General features: G+C 41.0%; 1 protein-coding gene across 1 annotated transcript; it reads right to left on the bottom strand.

The window, feature by feature from the left end:
- Positions 1 to 61: 61 nt before the first annotated feature.
- skic2 (SKI2 subunit of superkiller complex) lies at positions 62 to 19,092 on the bottom strand. The gene is made up of 29 exons (XM_065470583.1): positions 18,998 to 19,092; positions 18,544 to 18,662; positions 17,593 to 17,714; positions 17,242 to 17,359; positions 16,220 to 16,334; positions 16,022 to 16,096; positions 15,865 to 15,918; positions 15,598 to 15,761; positions 13,611 to 13,766; positions 13,331 to 13,476; positions 11,947 to 12,093; positions 11,775 to 11,859; positions 11,585 to 11,691; positions 11,241 to 11,387; positions 11,061 to 11,157; positions 10,739 to 10,951; positions 10,155 to 10,265; positions 9,344 to 9,455; positions 9,105 to 9,223; positions 8,222 to 8,353; positions 7,982 to 8,119; positions 7,782 to 7,886; positions 6,523 to 6,652; positions 6,281 to 6,407; positions 4,819 to 5,029; positions 3,925 to 4,035; positions 2,416 to 2,634; positions 1,888 to 2,028; positions 62 to 520 (listed from the first exon to the last, which is right to left on the bottom strand). The coding sequence occupies exons 1-29, from the start codon at positions 19,008 to 19,010 to the stop codon at positions 320 to 322; spliced, it is 3,735 nt and encodes a 1,244-aa protein (XP_065326655.1). The 5' UTR covers positions 19,011 to 19,092; the 3' UTR covers positions 62 to 319.
- Positions 19,093 to 19,228: the final 136 nt, after the last annotated feature.

Raw genomic sequence — 19,228 nt, 5'->3', positions numbered from 1 at the left:
AGAAGAATAGACCCATGCAAACAAACAAACAAAGGCAGGCTTTGAATAGAGATTTTTTTTTTTATTACTGTACAATAAATTACAATGCAGCCCCCCAACCCCCACCTCACAGTCTGCACTTTGGTCTGTTTGATTAAAACAAGTCCCTCCATCGTGCTAAGAATTTATATGTAAACATCAACATGTTTTGTAGGCACATTCAGCTCCAAACATGTGAAGACACTCTTGCCTCAGTTATCTCCTCCCTGTACATCTCCATTGCCCTCACCCCTCCAGCTCAAAGAAAGCACTTGGCTTCAGGCACTCCTCCTGCCACCTTTCAGTGGGTGTACAGGGAGGCAGTGAAGACAATGTCCCTGCGGATGGCCAAGGAGGCCTTCTCCATCTTGCTCCCCAGGACGGAGTCTCCCACGATGCGGGCGGCCTGCCTCACCTCCTTCAGCACCTCATCCAGGCGCTGGATGCAGCGGACCACCGTGCCCTCCTGGACGTCCGTGAGCTGGGCGATCTCGGCGAAGGGCTGGGACGGGACAGAGGAGGTGGTGAGTGATGAAGAGGAAACTTTAACAGCATGAATCACATCTTAAGTTTATCCATTCATAAAGTAAAGAAAGGAGACAGTTTCTATGGTAACATTCTGGTACTCCAGGACACTCTGAGGTGACATAAAGTGATAAACTCATTATATTCTGTAACATTAAATTGCACATGATGAATAAAAAAGTGATTAGATTTGCAGGCAGTTTTTTAAAAAAAGAGCTTTTTAAGAACCACAAATCCTGATACCTGAAGCCAAAACTGAGAAGTTAGTGTTTAAATTCTGATGATTGTTCACAACATGCAGTTTGAGTAATCACACCATTTGTCTTCTAATCTTTGTCTTTGTTTGCAACTGAATGATCAGGCTTGTTTTTGAGCTTTACTTTTCCTTTGGCGAGTACAAAGACCTGCAAAAATGTAAGAATATTTCTGAGGTTGCGTACGTGGAGAAGACAACAGTTAATTCCATAGGATTTGATAACACTTATTGTCAACACCCAGAATTAAGAGTAAGTCTGAATCTGCAAACAGCCATGTTGGAGTAAATGTAAATGTCTTTTGGCTCTAACCTGGAATTGCACATTTCAGAGAGTGTATTAATTTGGTAACTGTCAAATAACTGGGTCATGTATTGTTGCTATATTTACATAATATGGAAGGAAATATTGTATCAAGACAAAATGGATATTTGTTTAAAATGTTGTTAGTAGTCTGTAAGAAATCCATCACAAAGAAATGACAAAATGTGGATCCACCAACGCAAGATGAATGGCAGTTATGAAACTGGGTCACATGATAAGGACTTCAGGAGGAACAGTGTTGAGAAAAATGGAAGAAATAGACCAAATCCAGGTGTCAATGACAGGGTGAAGACTGAAATGTTGATGTAATAGGAACAAATGACAGTATTTTTTTCTCTTTTTTACTTTAAAGTATTAAAAATAAATAAATAATCTCATAAATTTCACCAGTCCCAGTAACAGCAGGGATTAAAGTGTAATCTCCTTCATCTGGCATTGAGTGTTGTCTTAATCTGGATTCTTCCCTCCTTGTTTGGGGCTAAATATGCACATCAGGTAGGCAGAGCTGGTGGATTAGTATTAATATGCGTTACACTTTCTCGTCTCAGCAGAGGAACGGCACATCTGCGTCTGGTGACCCGATGACTTGTTAGGTGGATTTAAGAGGATCACGCTCACCTCTGCTCCGAGAGCCCCAGCAGACTGAAAACTGCTTTTACTTCCTCTGTTCTCAGTGAAATCATTCACACACATTCTCAGACACACTTCCTCTCACCAAAAGGTGTGACTGGGGTCAAAATAAAGCCAACAAAGTGTTAAACCTCACCATTCCCCTGGCCCAGCAGTAAACCACCTCTGTGAGGCCAAACTTGAACTGGCCTACAAACTCCTCGGCCGTCTGCGGTATCCCACACTCCCGCTGCAGCTCTCCGATGCGCTGAGCCACCGACTTCACCTGCTCGATGCCCTGGTAGAGAAAAAGGACAAGATCGGGATGCTGAGTTTAGCGGGTGGCCGGATTTGATCATGTAGGTACAAGTGACTCGCTCTCCCGCCTGTCAGTGTGGACATTATGAACCTGCTTTACAAATCGCGCCGCTGAATTTCTGCTCTTCCAGTGTCTGCACTGCTACTTAAGTCATCACTAATTCAGGCTGCCATAAAGCTCCTTCGTGTTTGAGCAAAAGACTCGGCGAGTGATTTAAAAGTGAGGGAGTGACTGGGGTGAGTCAGGTGACGTGCCCTCGCCGTCCTTCCTGTGGGACGTTGTTCATCAAATGTGCACAGTGTCACGTGATGTGAGTGTTTGTGTGTGCATGAGTCACAAGGAAAAAAAACTCCTCTGCCTCCTCACCTCCTGCAGCGTGTTGGTGATGTGCGGCTCCACCTGGGTGTTCTGAGTGAAGACCAGACAGGACAGCAGGGCGGCGCTCTCCTCGGGCGCCAGCGGGCTCAGGACGTTCTCGAACAGAAGCTCTGTCAGCAGCAGCTCGTGGCTGCTGATCTGACAGGCTACGCGGCCTTTCAGCTGCACTGCCCCGCCGCTGTCGATGTACTGGAGGGACTGAAGGACCTGAGGGAGGCCGGCGAAGAAAATAAACCTCTGAGTTTGTTTATTTTTGTGGAGTTTTGAAGGAAAAAGTGCTCCTCAAACCTGGGAAACTATGCTAGCAGATAGAAAATGTCAAGCATTCAACAACTTCAGTTCAGACTGAAAAAATCTCAGTGAAATTGAGAGTAGTATGAAATTTGAGGAGTAAGAAGAAATGTGGAGGGATTGCACTAGCTGTGACTGAAAGGTGGTGCAATCCCAGACATTCTACTGCAAAAGAAGCCTGAGGGAGTTCCTCATTGGTTCAATGTCCTGATGAGGATGATTGGATCCTTCATCAGCTGACAAAGAGCTCATGCAAATGGCCGAGTGTGATAATGAATGACCACCTTCTGCACCATTACTAAATGTGCAGCTGAACACTTTGAGCATGTTTACTGCCTCATACCAGCTCTTTATTATATAATATTTAGGGCTGTCCCACATTTCTTTGGCAAGCAAAAGGTTGCTGGTTCAATTCCAGCTGTGGAGCCAAAAGTAGCATTGTATAACATTTGTACTTTGATTTACTGATTCAACTTTTGGGATAAATAAAGAATGAAGTATTTCTCCTTCTTCCTCTTCTGTGATGAGGCGGTGAATCTTTGTCACTTTTAAAGAATTTTTTTCCTCAAGCGCCACCTGGAGGATGAATTTTGCTTCTCTTGTGAAATGTAAACAGCACAGCGGGTAGAGTCTGCTTTAAGTGCTGAATAGCAAACATATGCATGTTAATACTAAATTCTATAATGGCAAAAATAAACAGCTTGTTAGCATCACTGTTAGCATAACAGACAGAATTCGATCAGTTGATTAAGGTCATTTCTTAATATTAGCTCCTTTCTTTGTCTCTAAATTAAATATTTTTAGATTTTTTTCACCTATTTTGATGCTTTTATTAGAGACATAATCAGCAGAGAAAGACAAATGCAGCACAGATCCCATCTGGACTCAAATCGAGGACAATGTAGCAAACTTCTGATGTCTTGGGAATTATTGAGATTATCAAAAACCTCATTTAAGCAAACTCTAACTTTTGGGAAGTTGTGACGGGAACTTTTTATGTCTAAAGGTATTATAAATTCAAGAATTCATAGACCTACGATCACACAGGAAGAAGACGAAGAGGAAAATATTCCAATCTGAGAAGCAACCGAGAGGTCTTTACACTTTTTTTCTTACTCAGTAAATGACTGACTTATAAAAATAGCCGGTGATTCATTTTTCTGCCAACGGACAGAAACACGTCAGGATAAAGACTCTCATCCAAACCTTGATCCTCTGGTGGTATTCTGGCAGCAGAGTCAGAGACTGGTCCGACACAAGGAAGAGGAGCTGGTCCAGCTCTTCCTGCAGGCTCATCCTCTCCTTAATCCGAGCAAACTGACACACACAGACACACAGGATACTCAATTTGAGAAATGAAACAGCAAAACTTGGCCTAAATCCAGTGAATTCAGCAGAGAAGAAGAAAATAAAAAACTTCTGTACTCTCATTAACGCATCTTTAGCTAACACAGCTTTAAACCACTGAGGACGATCACCGCACCGCCAATTTTTATTACCCACAAGGTTGAATAAAGACATAAGGAAGTGTGAATGTGCAGTGATAACAGGAGACACTGATACTGCAAGTAAGAGCTTGTTATCTTGCAGAGTAACGAGAGAGTGTGTGTGTGTGTGTGTGTGTGTGTGTGTGTGTGTGTGTGTGTGTACTGGTGGCTCAAATGACACGCTGTGCCTGTGAGACAGTGATGAGCTGCAGCTATGAGCCTATATGGGTAATTATAGAAGCAGTCAGCTCAGATTCTTGCATCTTATCTCCCCAATGAAGCTGCCAGGAAGACAGGAGAGACGGCACAGAAGCAGAGATCTGGTTTTTGAGTTTGATGTTATTATTGTGAAATTAGAAGAGGGGGGAAAAAATTGGAAGGATAAAAAGAAACTGGCGGTGATGTGAGAAGGGAGAAACGAGAGACGCTATCAAAGAGGGGGGTCGGTCTTATGTAAGGATGCGATGCTAATTAGCTGCATAAATGTGTAACTGCTGCACAAAATAAATGTGATTTTCTTTCTTTCTGAGCAAACACTCGGGCTGAGACACTTTTCTCATTGCAGCATATTTTAAAAACTGTCGCGCGCACACGCATACACACAGACACACACCTGCTCTGCGAACATGGGTGAGTGGATGCAGTTGAAATCTCTGAGGCTGTCTTGCAGCACACGGAGCCTCATGTTGGCCTCCACCACATCAACGCTCTTCAGCTGGAGGTCATTGACGGGGTCAAGGGTTGCTATGCCGCTGGGGTTAGCCTCTGCCAATCGAAGCAGCTCCTGTGTCGCCGTGGAGATGGCTTGACCAGGAGGGTCAAGCCTAAAGGACAAAGGAAGTGATGAAGATTTTTAGCTTGACAGTGTAGGCTGATCTGAGAAATGCAAGAAAATGACAACAACAACAACAACAAAAAAGGCCAGATATTTTTAAACTATAGCAGTGACAAAAAAGAAACGGTGGTAATCCGTCTGGTAAAGTGATGAGGCCCTTTTCATTTCTCCCTGTAAACCCTGTCAATATCTGTACTGTCACTTTCATAAGAGAACAAAAAACACAGTAAAATCCAGCTAAAAATAAAAAAATACAAAAGAAAATCAATAAAGATATGTAATTATGAAGCACAACCAGCAACAGAATCAGACAAATGTATATATTTTCACCTGCTACTTCATTAGGTACACCTATTCAGCTAGATATTACATGCCAACATCTGATCAGCCAATCACATGGCAGACATTCAGTGGAATTAGGTATGTAGACATGGTCAAGACAACCTGCTGAAGTTCAAACTAAGCATCAGAATGAGGAAGAAATGTGATTAAAGTGATTTTGAATGTGACATGGTTGTTGGTTGAAGTATTTCAGAACTGTTGGTCTCCCAGGATTTTCCCACACAACCATCTGTAGGCGGATAGAAAGGCAACAGTAACTAAAATAACCACTAATTACAACCAAAGTATGCAGAAGAGCACCTATGAATTGGCAACTTATTAAAACCTTGGAGCAGGTGCCAAACTGAGGTTACAATTCAACCAGGAAAAATGTTGCCTGGTATAATGTGTCTTGATTTCTCCTGCAACATTCACATAGTAGGGTCATAATTTGGGGTATATAACATGAAAGCATGTGAGAGATATTTTCTTGGCACATTTTTGGCTTCTTAGCACCAACTAAACATTGTTGCTGATCATGGTGATCCCCTTATGACCCATCTTCTGATGGCAGTATAACACGCTGTTTCACAAAGCTCAGATCATCTCAAACTAGTTTCTACAACATGAGCATGAGTCCGCTGTACTCAAATGGCCTCCACAGTCACCAGATCTCAATCTAACAGAGCACCTTTGGGATGTGGTGGAACGGGAGACGCACATTATGGATGTGCACCAAATAAATCTGCAACAGCTGTGTGATGCTGTCATCTATTGGTCAGCGAGTTCCTGAGAGGTCACAAGGGTGCCCTGCTATAATATGCAAACCCTGCTTTACCATCTATTTTACTCTAAATAGGATCCTCATTAGAATTATAAATAAAGTTCTTAAATCACGGCAAAGACAACAAATGCATACTTGAATCGTGGCTGTTGCCTCTTGTTGTAATTATCGATGATCCTTTCTGGAATCACTTTGAGGGTTTTCACCGTGATGGCTGAGATGTCCTGAAGCTTCAACTTCTGCACCGTGTGGCTGCAGGGGCCTGATGAACGTTAAAGGCAAAACAGGAAATTAATTACATCAAATAATTGAAAAGTGGTTCGTGAAAGCGATCACACAGAGCTGGCTAGCATCTGCAGCTAACCCCACCGCCCCACCTTCAGGTATGAAGAGAGACGTGTTGTGGAGGTGAGGCAGAGCGGCGTTGTCGTTGCCTTTTCCTTCCTCATTGCCCTTCTCGCAGATGATGAGGGCTGTGAAGGTGCGGTTCACAGAGTCACTGGACACCTGACGCACAGAGAAAAGTCAGAGAACGATACGGGAGCAAGGACACTGTACACTGTTCACACATGAGGGAGATCAGTGGCAATCCGAACACATGCAGGTTGGATGACGTAGAAACTCTACACCACCCTCTGCTGTGAATGAGCGTCTGGATGTATTTCCTCTTTTACTGGTGACCCGTTCAGCTTATATGTCACCTGTCTCTCCAGTGAGACCAGAGACCGGGCACAGAGCTGAGATGGAGACTTGTTAAACAGCTCATCATCGCTGACATTATTATTTAAGAAAGAATTCTTCTTTGTGACTCTGTATCACTTTCTGATTGTCTCACTGTCCGTAACATTTTCCCATTTTCCTTTTGCCACGATGTTCATCAACTATTTCCTCCACTTTAGCCCAGAGTTGATATAATAGGCAGTAGCCACTGTCAACAGAGAGCAAACTCAGCACATAGGATAAGGTCTGCACAAAAACACGGGTATTTCAAAGAACAGACCCTCAGCCTTAATTTGAGCAGATAAAACAAAAGTAATGTACTGACTTTGAACATCTGAGCACCAAAACAACCTATAAATAACACAAACTTCATTAGAAAAAAAAAACAACAGAGCTGAAGAGCCTGATTAATTTTTTTTAGGCAAAAAACGTCTTTGGTACCAATTTTTTTTATTTTATTTGTGTGAGCAAAGAATTTGAAACAGGGTGATTTTAGGTTATTGTTTACTTTCTGTGTATTCATCTCAGTGGAGGAATTAACGATACTGAAACATGCATCAAACTAGCAACTTTCACTTTTCGCTCAATAATCAGCCATTTTTTAATCCTAGTTTGCATTTTTATACAAAATCTGATTATTTATTTCACTTGTTAGTTGCCACTGTTACATAATTCTACACAAATAAGCTATTCTTTTCTTTATGAAATAAGTCCTATGTAAGATTTAGCCCCTCTTTAGGTTTTTATCTTTTGCACAGCACAATCAGGTAAGTGTCTGATTGCTCATGCATCCACAGTCACACAAAACCGTCTTCATCCACAAGTAGTATCTGCTCTGAAACAGGTAATATGACCCCAAATAGTTCTGATCTCACAGAATAGCTGTGGTTGGGTGTCACACTGAATATACACCTACCTGTAGGATAACTCCTAAGGCGTTGAGATGCTGTTTGTTGTTAACCACAATGACTCGACCCACTGAGAGAGCCTTGAGTCCATTCACAGACTCCAGAATAGCGTGCTGAGATTGAGACAGGGAGGAAATGATAAAGGTAAACAAGCAGCTGATTAAAGCTGTATGAATGTAATCATGATTCTGAATATGTGCGAGTTTACCTGGACTGCTTCTGTGGTTTTCTTCAGCTCGGTGACCGTGTGGTAGTAAGGCAACAGGTCAGAGAGCTGGCCCTCTGTGTCCACGGAGGGCATAGCGGACAACATCTGCTTCAGCTGGCTGATCCTCTTCTCATGGGTCTGCAGCAGCAGCAAGAAAAGATGAAAAAGAGACATTTCTCAGCTGCTCTTAGACAGGAAAAATGTTACAGAGCAACAATTCAATGAAGCTGTAAATGTTACCTGAGTATCTCTGTGGCTTTCAGAGAAGCTCCTCCTCATCATGTCGGTCACACGGAGGGCTTCGACTCGCAGCAGGTTGAGGATCATGGTGTAAGTCAGTCTGAACTGGGACTGGAGAAGGGTGGGCTTACCCTGAGGGAGACACACAGGAAGAAGAGTCAGCACAGAAATGGGATGCAAACCATTTTCTAAAGCTAGAAAACCAAAACTGCTCTGATTCCAATTCATCTACTGACGCCACTGATTTCTTTTTTAAAGCGTACCACTTTGTAACTGCTTACAGCCACACCACCCAGCGTATACCTGATCTCACCCCAGCAGATTTTGTATTTACTTGGGTTATCTTTGCCTAATATTAGGATTTGTTTGATAATATGAAACATATGCAAAAAAGAAACTAACAAACCAAGAAATATAGGAAGGGGGAAAATACTTTTTCACAGCACTGTACATCTCAAAAATTAATATCAGCCTCGAAAGTCCAGAAATATTGTGGAAAAAGACCACAGCATATTTAATTTTGCACCATCTGTAGAAGAGGAGGCTCTGGCTTTCTACATTTACAAAAGAAAGTAAAGCGTCCATGAAAGAAAAAAGGATAAAAAATATAATTTGTGTTTGAGTTCCACACTGAACCCAAAGCAGTGCTTTTCAAACTGGCACAGAGGGAGACTGTGTTAAAATAGCCCACTCAACTGTGTAATTAAATGTTAAATGAATAACGGAGCGTGCAACACCTTCCTTGAATCAGAGCCAAAATAAACAAGTGGTGCAGCTTTGCTTTAGATGTGGAGAGATGGGTACCGGGAGACTTGAGTGGAACGATGTATAAACCCACGCGGCAGGTAGATGTTATGAAATGAAACCCTGCTGCGGCCCTCACCAGCATCATGGCGTGCAGATCCGCCATCTCGTGAACGCCGGCTTTACACAGAATGATCACAGTGCCCGTGGCGTCCAAACCTCTCCGGCCCGCTCTGCCCGCCATCTGAATATATTCACCTAAAAATATGGTTCATGGCATGAACACAGGTGTCAAAATACTTGTTTTTCCTCAGCTACAATTTGTCCTCAAGGACTAGCGAGCATTAGTGATGGCGGTCGAGATGGAAAGTATCAAACCTGGCAGCAGATTTCTGAAGCCGGTTCCATCATGTTTCCTGATGCTGTCAAACACCACGGTCCTGGCGGGCATGTTCACTCCCATCGCAAAGGTCTCGGTGGCAAACAGCACCTGGGAGAGGAAGGGAAGACGCAGACAGCTGGTAGAGCTATTTTTATTTGCAAATGAAGGTGAGTGTAGCAAATAGGTGGGTTTGCAGCACAAAATTGTCTCTTTTTCCTCTGATCTCATTCTTCCAGAGCAAACAAGCCCTGTAGCTACATCTCATCCAAGATTCAGCCTGCAGGCTCACTCACCATCATCCACTTTTCTGACCACAGCTATTATAGAGAAATTCCAAGTCATTTCCATCAAATACTTCCCCACCTGATCATCACAGATTTGCTTGAGAAAACAAATTCCAAGAAAAAGATGCACTTGATATTAAGATACGGAAAGATATTTTTCTACCACCATATTTGTTTTCACAGAATTCTCTGATTCGCTAATTGTGCATAACTTTAGTTTTTTCCTCACTGCAGCAGTTACTGACGATATTAGTGCAGGTGGTTACACCACAGATTAACATCTGCACCCCCATGAGACTATTAATACTTATGTATTAAGTGTGGTGCATTGCTCCCTCTGGCACAATAATCTCAATAACATCCTGTAGTGTGTGTTGCACCAATATTTTCAAAAGTCGTTGAGCATGCAAGTTTAAAATTAGAGTTTGTCCTCATGCTCCTAATGCAAGCATGATTTCAAACACAGCTGTGGTCCAAGCCACAATAGCATCATAGCTTTGCTTCAACTTCCAGTCACGCTCACCTTTACGAGACCTCTGGAAAAAAGCATCTCAATGACCTCCTTCAGGATTGGCAGGATCCCGCTGTGATGGACTGCGATTCCTCTCTTCAACAGGTCTCTCATGACCAAGATCTAAAAGAAGACCCCAATGACAAGTTTAATGTTACATTAACATGTTCTATTGTGGGCAAAACACCATAAATCTTTGACTGGAAGTCAGTTTAAGTGTGCTGCAAATTAAGCCGCTGTTTAAGAAAAGTCTAAAATCCTAAAATGCACAAAGATTCAGTCATTTTCAAATTAAAATTTCTTGTATTTACGGAAATAAATTAATTGTGCATATTCTTTCACATCCATGTTGAGTGTATGTAAACTAACCACGTCTGTGCATATGCTGCAGTGAAACTTCACACCAAAATAGCAAATCTTTCTATATGCCTTCATTATTATGATGAATATATTGTACCTAGGGGAGCTTTTTGTTCCAGATGATTATTAAATACTCATATAAAAGAAGAAATTATCATTCATCACAATTCAGAAAGCAGCCTGTATTAATAGTCTTGGGGAGAGGAAAAGCAGGGCCCCTGCTGACTGCTCGTTACCTGAGGCAGCTGCCGGTCTCCTCCTCGGAGGCGAGTGAGACTTTTCTGGAAGAAAGAGTGAATTTCCGCCTTCTCTATGGAGGTGGTTAGGTCCATGGAGTCTAGCGAGCGGGCGTTCTCGTCACAGCGCGTTCGAGAGAAGGTGAACGCAACCACCGGGGTCTGCTGCCGCTGGGACAGGAAGTGCAGGAGGGTGAGCCACACTGATCGGTCCTGTGGGGTGAACCAAATAATAAAAAAATAGGGAGATGGATGAAAACAGGAAATAAGAGGATGACCTGGAGAGAACTCAAAAGGCAAAATAGTGACAAAAGAGAATTACCTGACTAGCGGTGGTGTTTTGAGAGGTGTTTTTTGTGCCAAATGACTGAGCATGTTTGCTGGTGCGCTCCTTCTTAGCATCGACGGCTGTGTAGTATCTGAACAAGAAACACAACTTCCTCTTTGAGAAACAACTTCAAGAAATGATTAACTAGTGAAGCACCACACGGCGAAGCTGTACCCTTTAGTGAGGAAGTTTCCTGTAGCATCCACCAGCAGGAACATCTCTTTCTGAGTCTTGGTGCTGTTCCCAGTGTACAGATAATGCTCCAAGGGCACGGGTCTCTTTAGTGTGCTGATCACGTAAATGTGCCTCTTCTTAATACGACTGGAGTAAAAAAAACAAAACAATAATAATAAGGGCGAGACAGAGAAATGCAATTAATGGCAGAAGCTGAAGTCTTGCTTTGAATAGTTTTGTGCGAGAGCAGATTTCTAAAGGAGAATTACCGACTGCAGCCACTGTCACCACTCCACAATTAGCTCTCTAATGCTCAGTGGCTGCTGTCAGCGTGGTGCACCTACCCGATCCACTCACTGAACTCCAGAGCGTTTGGCACTGTGGCGCTGAGGAGAATGATACTGACGTGATCGGGAAGCATAATCAGAACCTCCTCCCACACAACCCCTCTCTGAGGAAAGCAAACACGAGAGGAAAGTCAATTAACCTCGAAAATCAGCTGGAAAAAATGAATCTGTGGGAGCGCTCCCTGACCTCAGCGTCGTTGATGTAGTGAACCTCATCGAAGATCACCCACTCCAAGTCCCTGATGACCTCTGAACCGTTGTAAAGCATAGACCTGAGAGAGGAGAGGACGGAGCAATCTAGAAACTTTACTCTACTGAAAAACGTTGCTTCTAATATTTACAACAAACAGTCCGAGCACCTGAGGATCTCAGTGGTCATGATGAGGCAGGACGACTCAGGACTGAGCTGGACGTCACCCGTAAGAAGTCCAACGTCCCCAAATGTGTTTTTAAAGTCTCTGAACTTCTGATTGGACAGAGCCTTGATAGGAGATGTGTAGATGGTCCTTTAAAAACACAAGAAAGAGAGAGAGAGGAAAATAAACCTCTGCAAAGAAAAAACACTTTAATCTGGAAGTTATACGTCTAATTATGTATTAAATATATATATTACAAGACTACAGACTCTGAAGTGAGAATAATGCCAAACAAGAACAATGACATTAAAAACTTTATGTTCAACCACAACACCAAACAGCTGTTTACCTGTTATACAACACCTGTTACTTGCTGCACTGTCAGGTAACAGATGACGGCACCAAGCAGTAACAGCTTCGGTCTTAAAGGGTTACATATGTTAAATGTATTGATTCCTGCATACACTTTAAGTATAGAAAAATTATAAAACAAACACACCAGCTGATAAATATAAGTCACCAAGTATCATCCATCCATTGTTTTATCATTTATCATTCATTCAGATCTTTTAGGAAGGAAAACAGTGTAAATGTTTGGAAACACAAAGTATTTGACTTTTGTGCCACCCAGTGGTTGTGTCAGAATTACAAAGACTGTGAAAATGCCAACAAAAGCTGCTTTTATTCTGGGGTGTAATATTTATTTATTTGAATCTAAGTTGTGTTATCCATCTGCCACAGAACAGTTTGAAGTAAACCTTAAATAAGAAACTTAGCCATAATATAACATAACACATAACATAATATAACCACTCTGTCATTACCTAATTGTGAGACTCCTGCTATTAAAATATTAAAAGTAACTTTTTACTATTTATTTTATGATTTAGTTATCTCACTTTAATCTGTCTGTGTTTGTTTACTCCTCTGTCCTCAAAGCTACATGATCAGGAGTCAAAGGTCAGCAGTGGCTCAGGTGACAGAGTGAATCGTCGGGATTTATGTACTTTCATTTTAAGTACATTAATTAAGTTCATCTTGTCTTCTTTCTTCCTGGTGTAGCGATATCAGTGGTTTTGTAACGTATTCATTTGTATTCGTATTTAAAAAATATTTATATAGAGCTTTTTTATTCCTACGAACCACATGTTTTACACATGTAGAACTTTCATCAGGAGTAATTTGGGGTTCAGTATCTGGCCCAATGATAATGTGACATGTGGAGCTGGGGATCAAACCACCTTCAGCAGACAACTATGTGAGCTGTGAGTCACAGCTGTCTCGTTTCATTAGTGTTTCTTGCTTCTTTTCCAGCCTTGAAGACAAGAACAACCTCTGTCTTACAGCTTGTACTGAAAAGGGGCTTAACTCGTTGCCAAATACACACCTCGTCATGTGTTTCTGTGAGAGAGCGATGGCGTACTCGGCCACCACTGTTTTTCCAGCAGACGTGTGCGCGGCCACAAACACGGAGTCGTGAGCTTCCAGCCTCAGCACGGCCTGCTTCTGGAAAACATCGAGCTCAAAAGGCCACTGCAGCAGAGAAACAGGAAAAAACAGAAAAAGGTTTTCACTTAACAGCTCACCACATGCCGTGTTCAGAGAAGCAACAGAGAGAGGTGAAAATATCAAAATGGATTTTATATTTTGTTATGTTGAACCCAAACCTTGAAAGCTGGGTTTGGGATCCGTTTGTAAAAGTCATCGCAGGGTGATGTTATATTCACAGGAATGGCCCATTTCTTGTTTTCCTCTGTGTTCTCTTTTAGCTTTGATTTCTCTTCTTTTCCTTTCTCTGGAGGAGACGAGGATGACGCAGCATCCTGCAGGCAGAGGAGAAGGAAACAAAGCTTCAGAGCAGTTCATATTTAGCCACAGTCGACAGTTAACCCACATCAATTTCCTTTGATTTGGGTGTCTGTCTGTTTCCTGCTACGTGAATACCAGCATTTATTCTGCAAATTCTGCACTGGAAAAAAGACTGAATTAAAATCAGAACTAAATACTGAAAACAGCTTGTAGAAATTTATCAACATCACAATTAAAGGATGAATGCAGGAGAGAAGGATGAGAAGTAATTTCCCTAAACTTGTTCTCAGTGGTTTTACAGATTTTACCTCTCGTCTTTTCTTTCTGCATCTATGACAACAAAGAACCGCAACTCACTGAGCACCACATGCTCATGTACATTAGCCTCTGGGCTAAATCTAGTTGGACAGTCATGGTCTTTAAAATTAATTTCTAGGGAGAGAAATGTGGTGGTGGGCAGTAGTGTTAGGTAAATCTAATGTTGGAATATTATACTGTACTAAACAACCTTGCGCCTGACTATCTCACCGACCTCCTCAGTCTCTATACTCCCAGCCGTTCTTTACGATCATCTGGTCAGTTACTTCTGGCCCAGCCCAGGCACCGTGTGAAGACTAGGAGTGATCGTGCCTTTGCCTCAGTAGCACCAAACCTCTGGAATACTCTTTCTGCTATCATTCGTGCCTCTGACTCCATTCAATCCTTTAAAGCACGCTTGAAAACCTGGCTTTTCCGACATGCTGATTCTCATCGCTCATTAATTGCTGTATCGTTACTCATTTCTCTGGATTACCATGAATTCTCCCTATCCCTACTTACTAATGCCTTTGTTTGTTTTTGCTATTTTACCTTGTTTTAATGACTTACTGTTCAGTGTAATCATTTTACTGTTTATTCCTTACTGTGAAGCACTTTGGTGTACCCCCTGGTTTTAAATGTGCTATATAAATAAAATTGTATTGTATTGTACTCGGAACAATTCAAAGAAAGAATAAAAGAACGCATTCATGCCTGATACCAAACTTGCTTCCCATATTTCAAATTTTTAATTCATTTTCAAATGGTCTGTGTTTGAATTAATCTTCAGGGTTTCTCCTTGTTTAAAACAGGCTTTTGAGGGTTGGTGCTACACATGTAAGAGTATGTTACTCAACAGATCTCCATGTGTTTGAATCCATTTCAAGTTAATTGAGTAAATGGCACCTCTGTTACAGTTTAGGTGAATCTCCTTTGGTGGAGAACTAAATTATGCTCAATGCATAAAAAACCCGACCTGTACATCAAAACCTTGTTTAAAGGTTGTCAGACGTCCATGTGACACCAGGCAGTATGTTTTTAAAAAAAACGCAAATATGACATTCGTTTGATTGTGTAATGACTGTGGTCAAGAAACATATTTGCCCTTTACATGCATCTACATGTAAATGACATCTCTAAAAGTGTTACTGTGGTAGAAGTTATGTTTGGTAGTACTGCTGCCTTGAGGAAGAAGGTTCTGGGTTCAGGTCTACTGGTTGGCTAAGAGGCAACCACATTTTTTTTTTCAATGTTTGTTCAAGATCTGAGTTTTCACTTTCGAACCAAACCTGAGCATTAAGACGCCGGGCAAAACTCCCTTTTCACTGAGTGTTTGCTGGGTGGGAATCATCTCAATACACAACACAGGCGAATTCGACCACATGTAAAACTTCTCCCATCATATTAACCCTCACATTTTTAATCGAGCTGTTTTTTCTATATTTACTTAAAGATATTGCGCTAATATTTATCATTCACAGTCATTCATTTCAGGGAGTATAATCTGAAGAAAAGCATTTTACCAGATATCTGAAATAAAAGATGTACCTTGATGCCCAGGTCTTCAAGACTGTTTGTTCTTGGTAGTTTGGGGGCATCTTCACTTTCTTTGTCTTTCTCCTTCTCCTCCGCCTCAAGCTGCAAACCACTAATGCCTTCCACGGTAGACAGGAGCGACATGAGGTTGACCTCTGGCTTCGCTATTTTGGCATCTTCAGGATACAATTTTAAAAAGACAAAATCATTAATTCATCTACTTTTAGACCATGTAGTATTTTTTTTTTTTTTTTTTGGTGGGACAGTCTGAGTTCTAACCTTTGTCAGTAAAGTCCATCCCAGCTTTCAGTCCAGGGGCCACCTTCAGTAAATCTACAAAAGAATAATGACAAACTCAAACTCTAAGAGGTGAAATAATAAAATATGTTTGACTTTATTTTACGTTGATCCTGCTTAAAAGAGGGAAAAAAATCACCACTCTCAAAGTCGATTTCCTCCTCCAGCTCAGATTTCTTCTTGATTTGTTCAAGCGTCAGTTCCTCCATTCCTCCTGTGACAATAACAACAAGAATATTAATAGATAACAAAACTCCTCAGTTTCGACATCTGAACTAAAGAAAGAATACAGAAAATCACTAAGAAAAAATGCTTTGAATGAATGAAAGAATCTCACCGGGGAGGAATGGGTAGTTGGTGTTGCTTCCTCGAAGGCTTTCAGAAGGAGGCCCAGGCTGGCGCTGCAATGACAGCGAGTTCTTTGCAGACAGACCGGTGTTCTCCAGTAACACCTACAGGTGAAAAAAAAAAAGAATATAGACCCAAAATGAAATGAATCAAGCCAACCTTTGATTACAGTGATAATGCGCAGGACCATAATGATAACCTGCTGCTAGACTCTGACTCTTCAATATGAACAAACAGATCTGAAGATAAAAGCAAAAGTGAAAAATAGTGACAACTTGACTGTGAAAATTTTGTTTTTGTTTTTTAAATTAAATCTAGGTGGCCCTAAAATCTAAAAGATCCATTTTTTCCAAAATGGATAAAAGCAGTCTTGAAAAATATGTATAAAAATATGCATGTAAAGTTTTGGACAATGACACAGTTGCTGTACACAACCACAGTGAATTTCAAATCAAACAATCAAGATTTGATTGAAAAGCAAACTTGGCTTAATTCAAGGGGTTTAACAAAAGTTTTAACTGTTAAGGAATTACAGCCATTTAATACACAGTCCTCTAATTTCATAGGCTCAAAAGAAACTGGATAATTGATTGACAAGCAGTTTTATGACTAGGTGAGGCCTGTTCCTTCATTCTTCCATGACACATTAAACAAGAGAAAAGCTCTGGGGTTGATTCTAAGCGCTGGGCTTGCATTTGGTAGCTGTTCACTGGATCACTAAAAAGCCTAAAGAGATGCTGAAGAATGTGAAGGAGGCCATTTTTAGGCTGAAAAAGCCAAATTAAACTTCTCAGAGAGTAAGGCCCGCCAGGGCATCTCCAGGCAGTCACTGACTGCAAAAAAAGAAGTTGATCCAAGTATTAAAATGAACCATATATTTAAAATGACCACACATATTTAAAGCTGAAACAGCAAAACACTTTTTATAAACAATAAGATACTCTTTGTCAGGTTCAATAATGATTTGACAATAATGATTTTATTTTAATAAGGAAAACGTTGCCACGTTACCTCAGTGAAGTCCAGCAGCATTCCTGTGGTTGGATCTCTGACAACAGACAGTCCCGAGTGAAGCGGAGATGGACAACAGTTGAGCAGAGAGTCAACGTCAACCTTCCTCTGGGTCACCCTGATGAGAACAGCAACACACACACACACACACACAAAAATCACATCTTTAAACATACGTTGATTTTAACCCAATAATAATTACAATATCAGATTTGACTTTCCCCCCGTAGACACGTTAGATTTCAGGAAGCAGTGATTTTAAGAAACTCTCTTAATTATTTAGTGAAATCAGTAAATATGCCTATTAGTGTTTTTTTTTTTTTAAATTAGCAATGTAACAAATATAAATACTTGAGAAACTTCTGGAAGGCAAAGTCTTTGTCGTGTATAGGAAGCCATGCAGGGTCTCTTAAAAACTGTTTCTCTACTTCTGTCTCCAGGTTCAGGTTTGTGGGAGGAAGCCCGTGAGGGAGCTGTGGATGGAAAAAAAAAGAGATCAGAGAGACATCCTGAAGAGCCACATAAACAAAACAAGTCAAATAATTCCCCTATATTTACACAAGTTATAAATGAACACCGTCAACTATCCCCCAAAGATAAAACACAATCAAATCTTATTTAATATAAGCAATCAGCTCAGGTGAAACTAAACCATAATGTTAAGTCACTTAGATAATATGAAATTTTAATAAGCATCACTTTGAATAAGTTCTGAAGAAGCTAAATGTGCTAGATTAGGTGACTTGAAAACAAAAACGTATGGGTAAAGCAATTGTACAAGGATTGGTTTTATTTGTTTTTGTTTTTATTTTGTTTCTTGTATCTAAAGTAATTCTCATTAGGAAACAAATCAATTAAATATTTTAAAGTCTTTGAGTCAACCCCTTGCAAATTCATGCCATGAAAGAACTGAGGCAGCTCTCAAGGTAAAAGGGGGTCCAATCCAGTACTAATAATGTGTACCTAATGTAGTGCACAGTTTTGACACTGTGACTATGCATGTATAGATAATCGATTCTGTATCTACTCCCTTGTTTATTTCAGAGTGGGGGAAAAGTAGGTCTACATAGGTTTTCACTCACAGTGCATAATCATACTACAAGGGAACAGGGCTTTAGTCTTGAAAAGCTCCACTGCAATGGCATCAGTGATTTCCAATCACAAGCCCGGAAGCATGCCATTATCCTTGAGTTGAAGAATTCTTAATCCTTTACATTAGGTTGTAACACAGACCAAATCATTTTATTGGACTACAACTTAGCTAAAATAGTATGAGTAAACAGTATCTTACTCCTTACTGACCGTGCTATGTGGAGGTAAAGGCTGGCCGGGCACGGGGTGTGTGATAAGCTCAAACCTGCCAGAGCATCCCATCTCCAGCAGGGACATGGGCAGATCCATGGGGCCCGGAGGGGGCACATCTGCAGAGAGACAACATAAAGAGTCTGAATGGATGAGCAAGCACACATTCACGCAGGCTGTATTAAAAAGAGGAAGAAAAAGACTGTCAGGTTAAATTAACCATTTATCTGGTCGTATTTATTCCGTAAATGCTTAACGGATATTACCACACTCACTTACTGATTAGCTCAATATTAAATCTGTGCTTTATGAGGGTGCAGAAAGAAGCTACTTTGTTAGCCATAGCACCATAAGCTACATCAATGGAGCTAGTTAATAAAAAATAAACAGAATACAGTTAGATATTTATAATTATTTAAGGAGCGGGCTTGACAAATTACAACCCACAACGTACTTAGTCTATCCATGCCCCCACAGTCGTTAACGAAAGCTAAAAGTTGCCACAAAGTAGTTGCTGCAGTGGCCACGGAAGTTGCCAAAATTGACAAGCGGAAGTGGCTAGCAAAAAACTGCTCGACTGAAACGCAAAGACATAAAAACCTTTTTAAAAAATTCTTACAAAAACTTTTATAAGATAAAATGTTTTGTAAGTTAGAAATATCGTTTTCTGTGCTTTTAAAAATAA

The sequence above is a fragment of the Pelmatolapia mariae genome, linkage group LG22, assembly GCF_036321145.2.
Source record: "Pelmatolapia mariae isolate MD_Pm_ZW linkage group LG22, Pm_UMD_F_2, whole genome shotgun sequence".
In the NCBI taxonomy this organism is placed as follows: Eukaryota; Metazoa; Chordata; class Actinopteri; order Cichliformes; family Cichlidae; genus Pelmatolapia; species Pelmatolapia mariae.
This window is presented reverse-complemented; position numbering and strand designations above follow the sequence as displayed.

What these genes read in the sequence shown, in the direction of transcription:
- skic2 (XM_065470583.1), bottom strand. An exon ending in TTTCCAGAGGTCTCGTAAAG is followed by an intron (nt 9,456 to 10,154) that starts GTGAGCGTGACT and finishes TTCCTCTCCCAG; the next exon opens with GTGCTGTTTGCCACCGAGAC. An exon ending in CACCCATGTTCGCAGAGCAG is followed by an intron (nt 4,036 to 4,818) that starts GTGTGTGTCTGT and finishes TGTGTGTGTCAG; the next exon opens with TTTGCTCGGATTAAGGAGAG.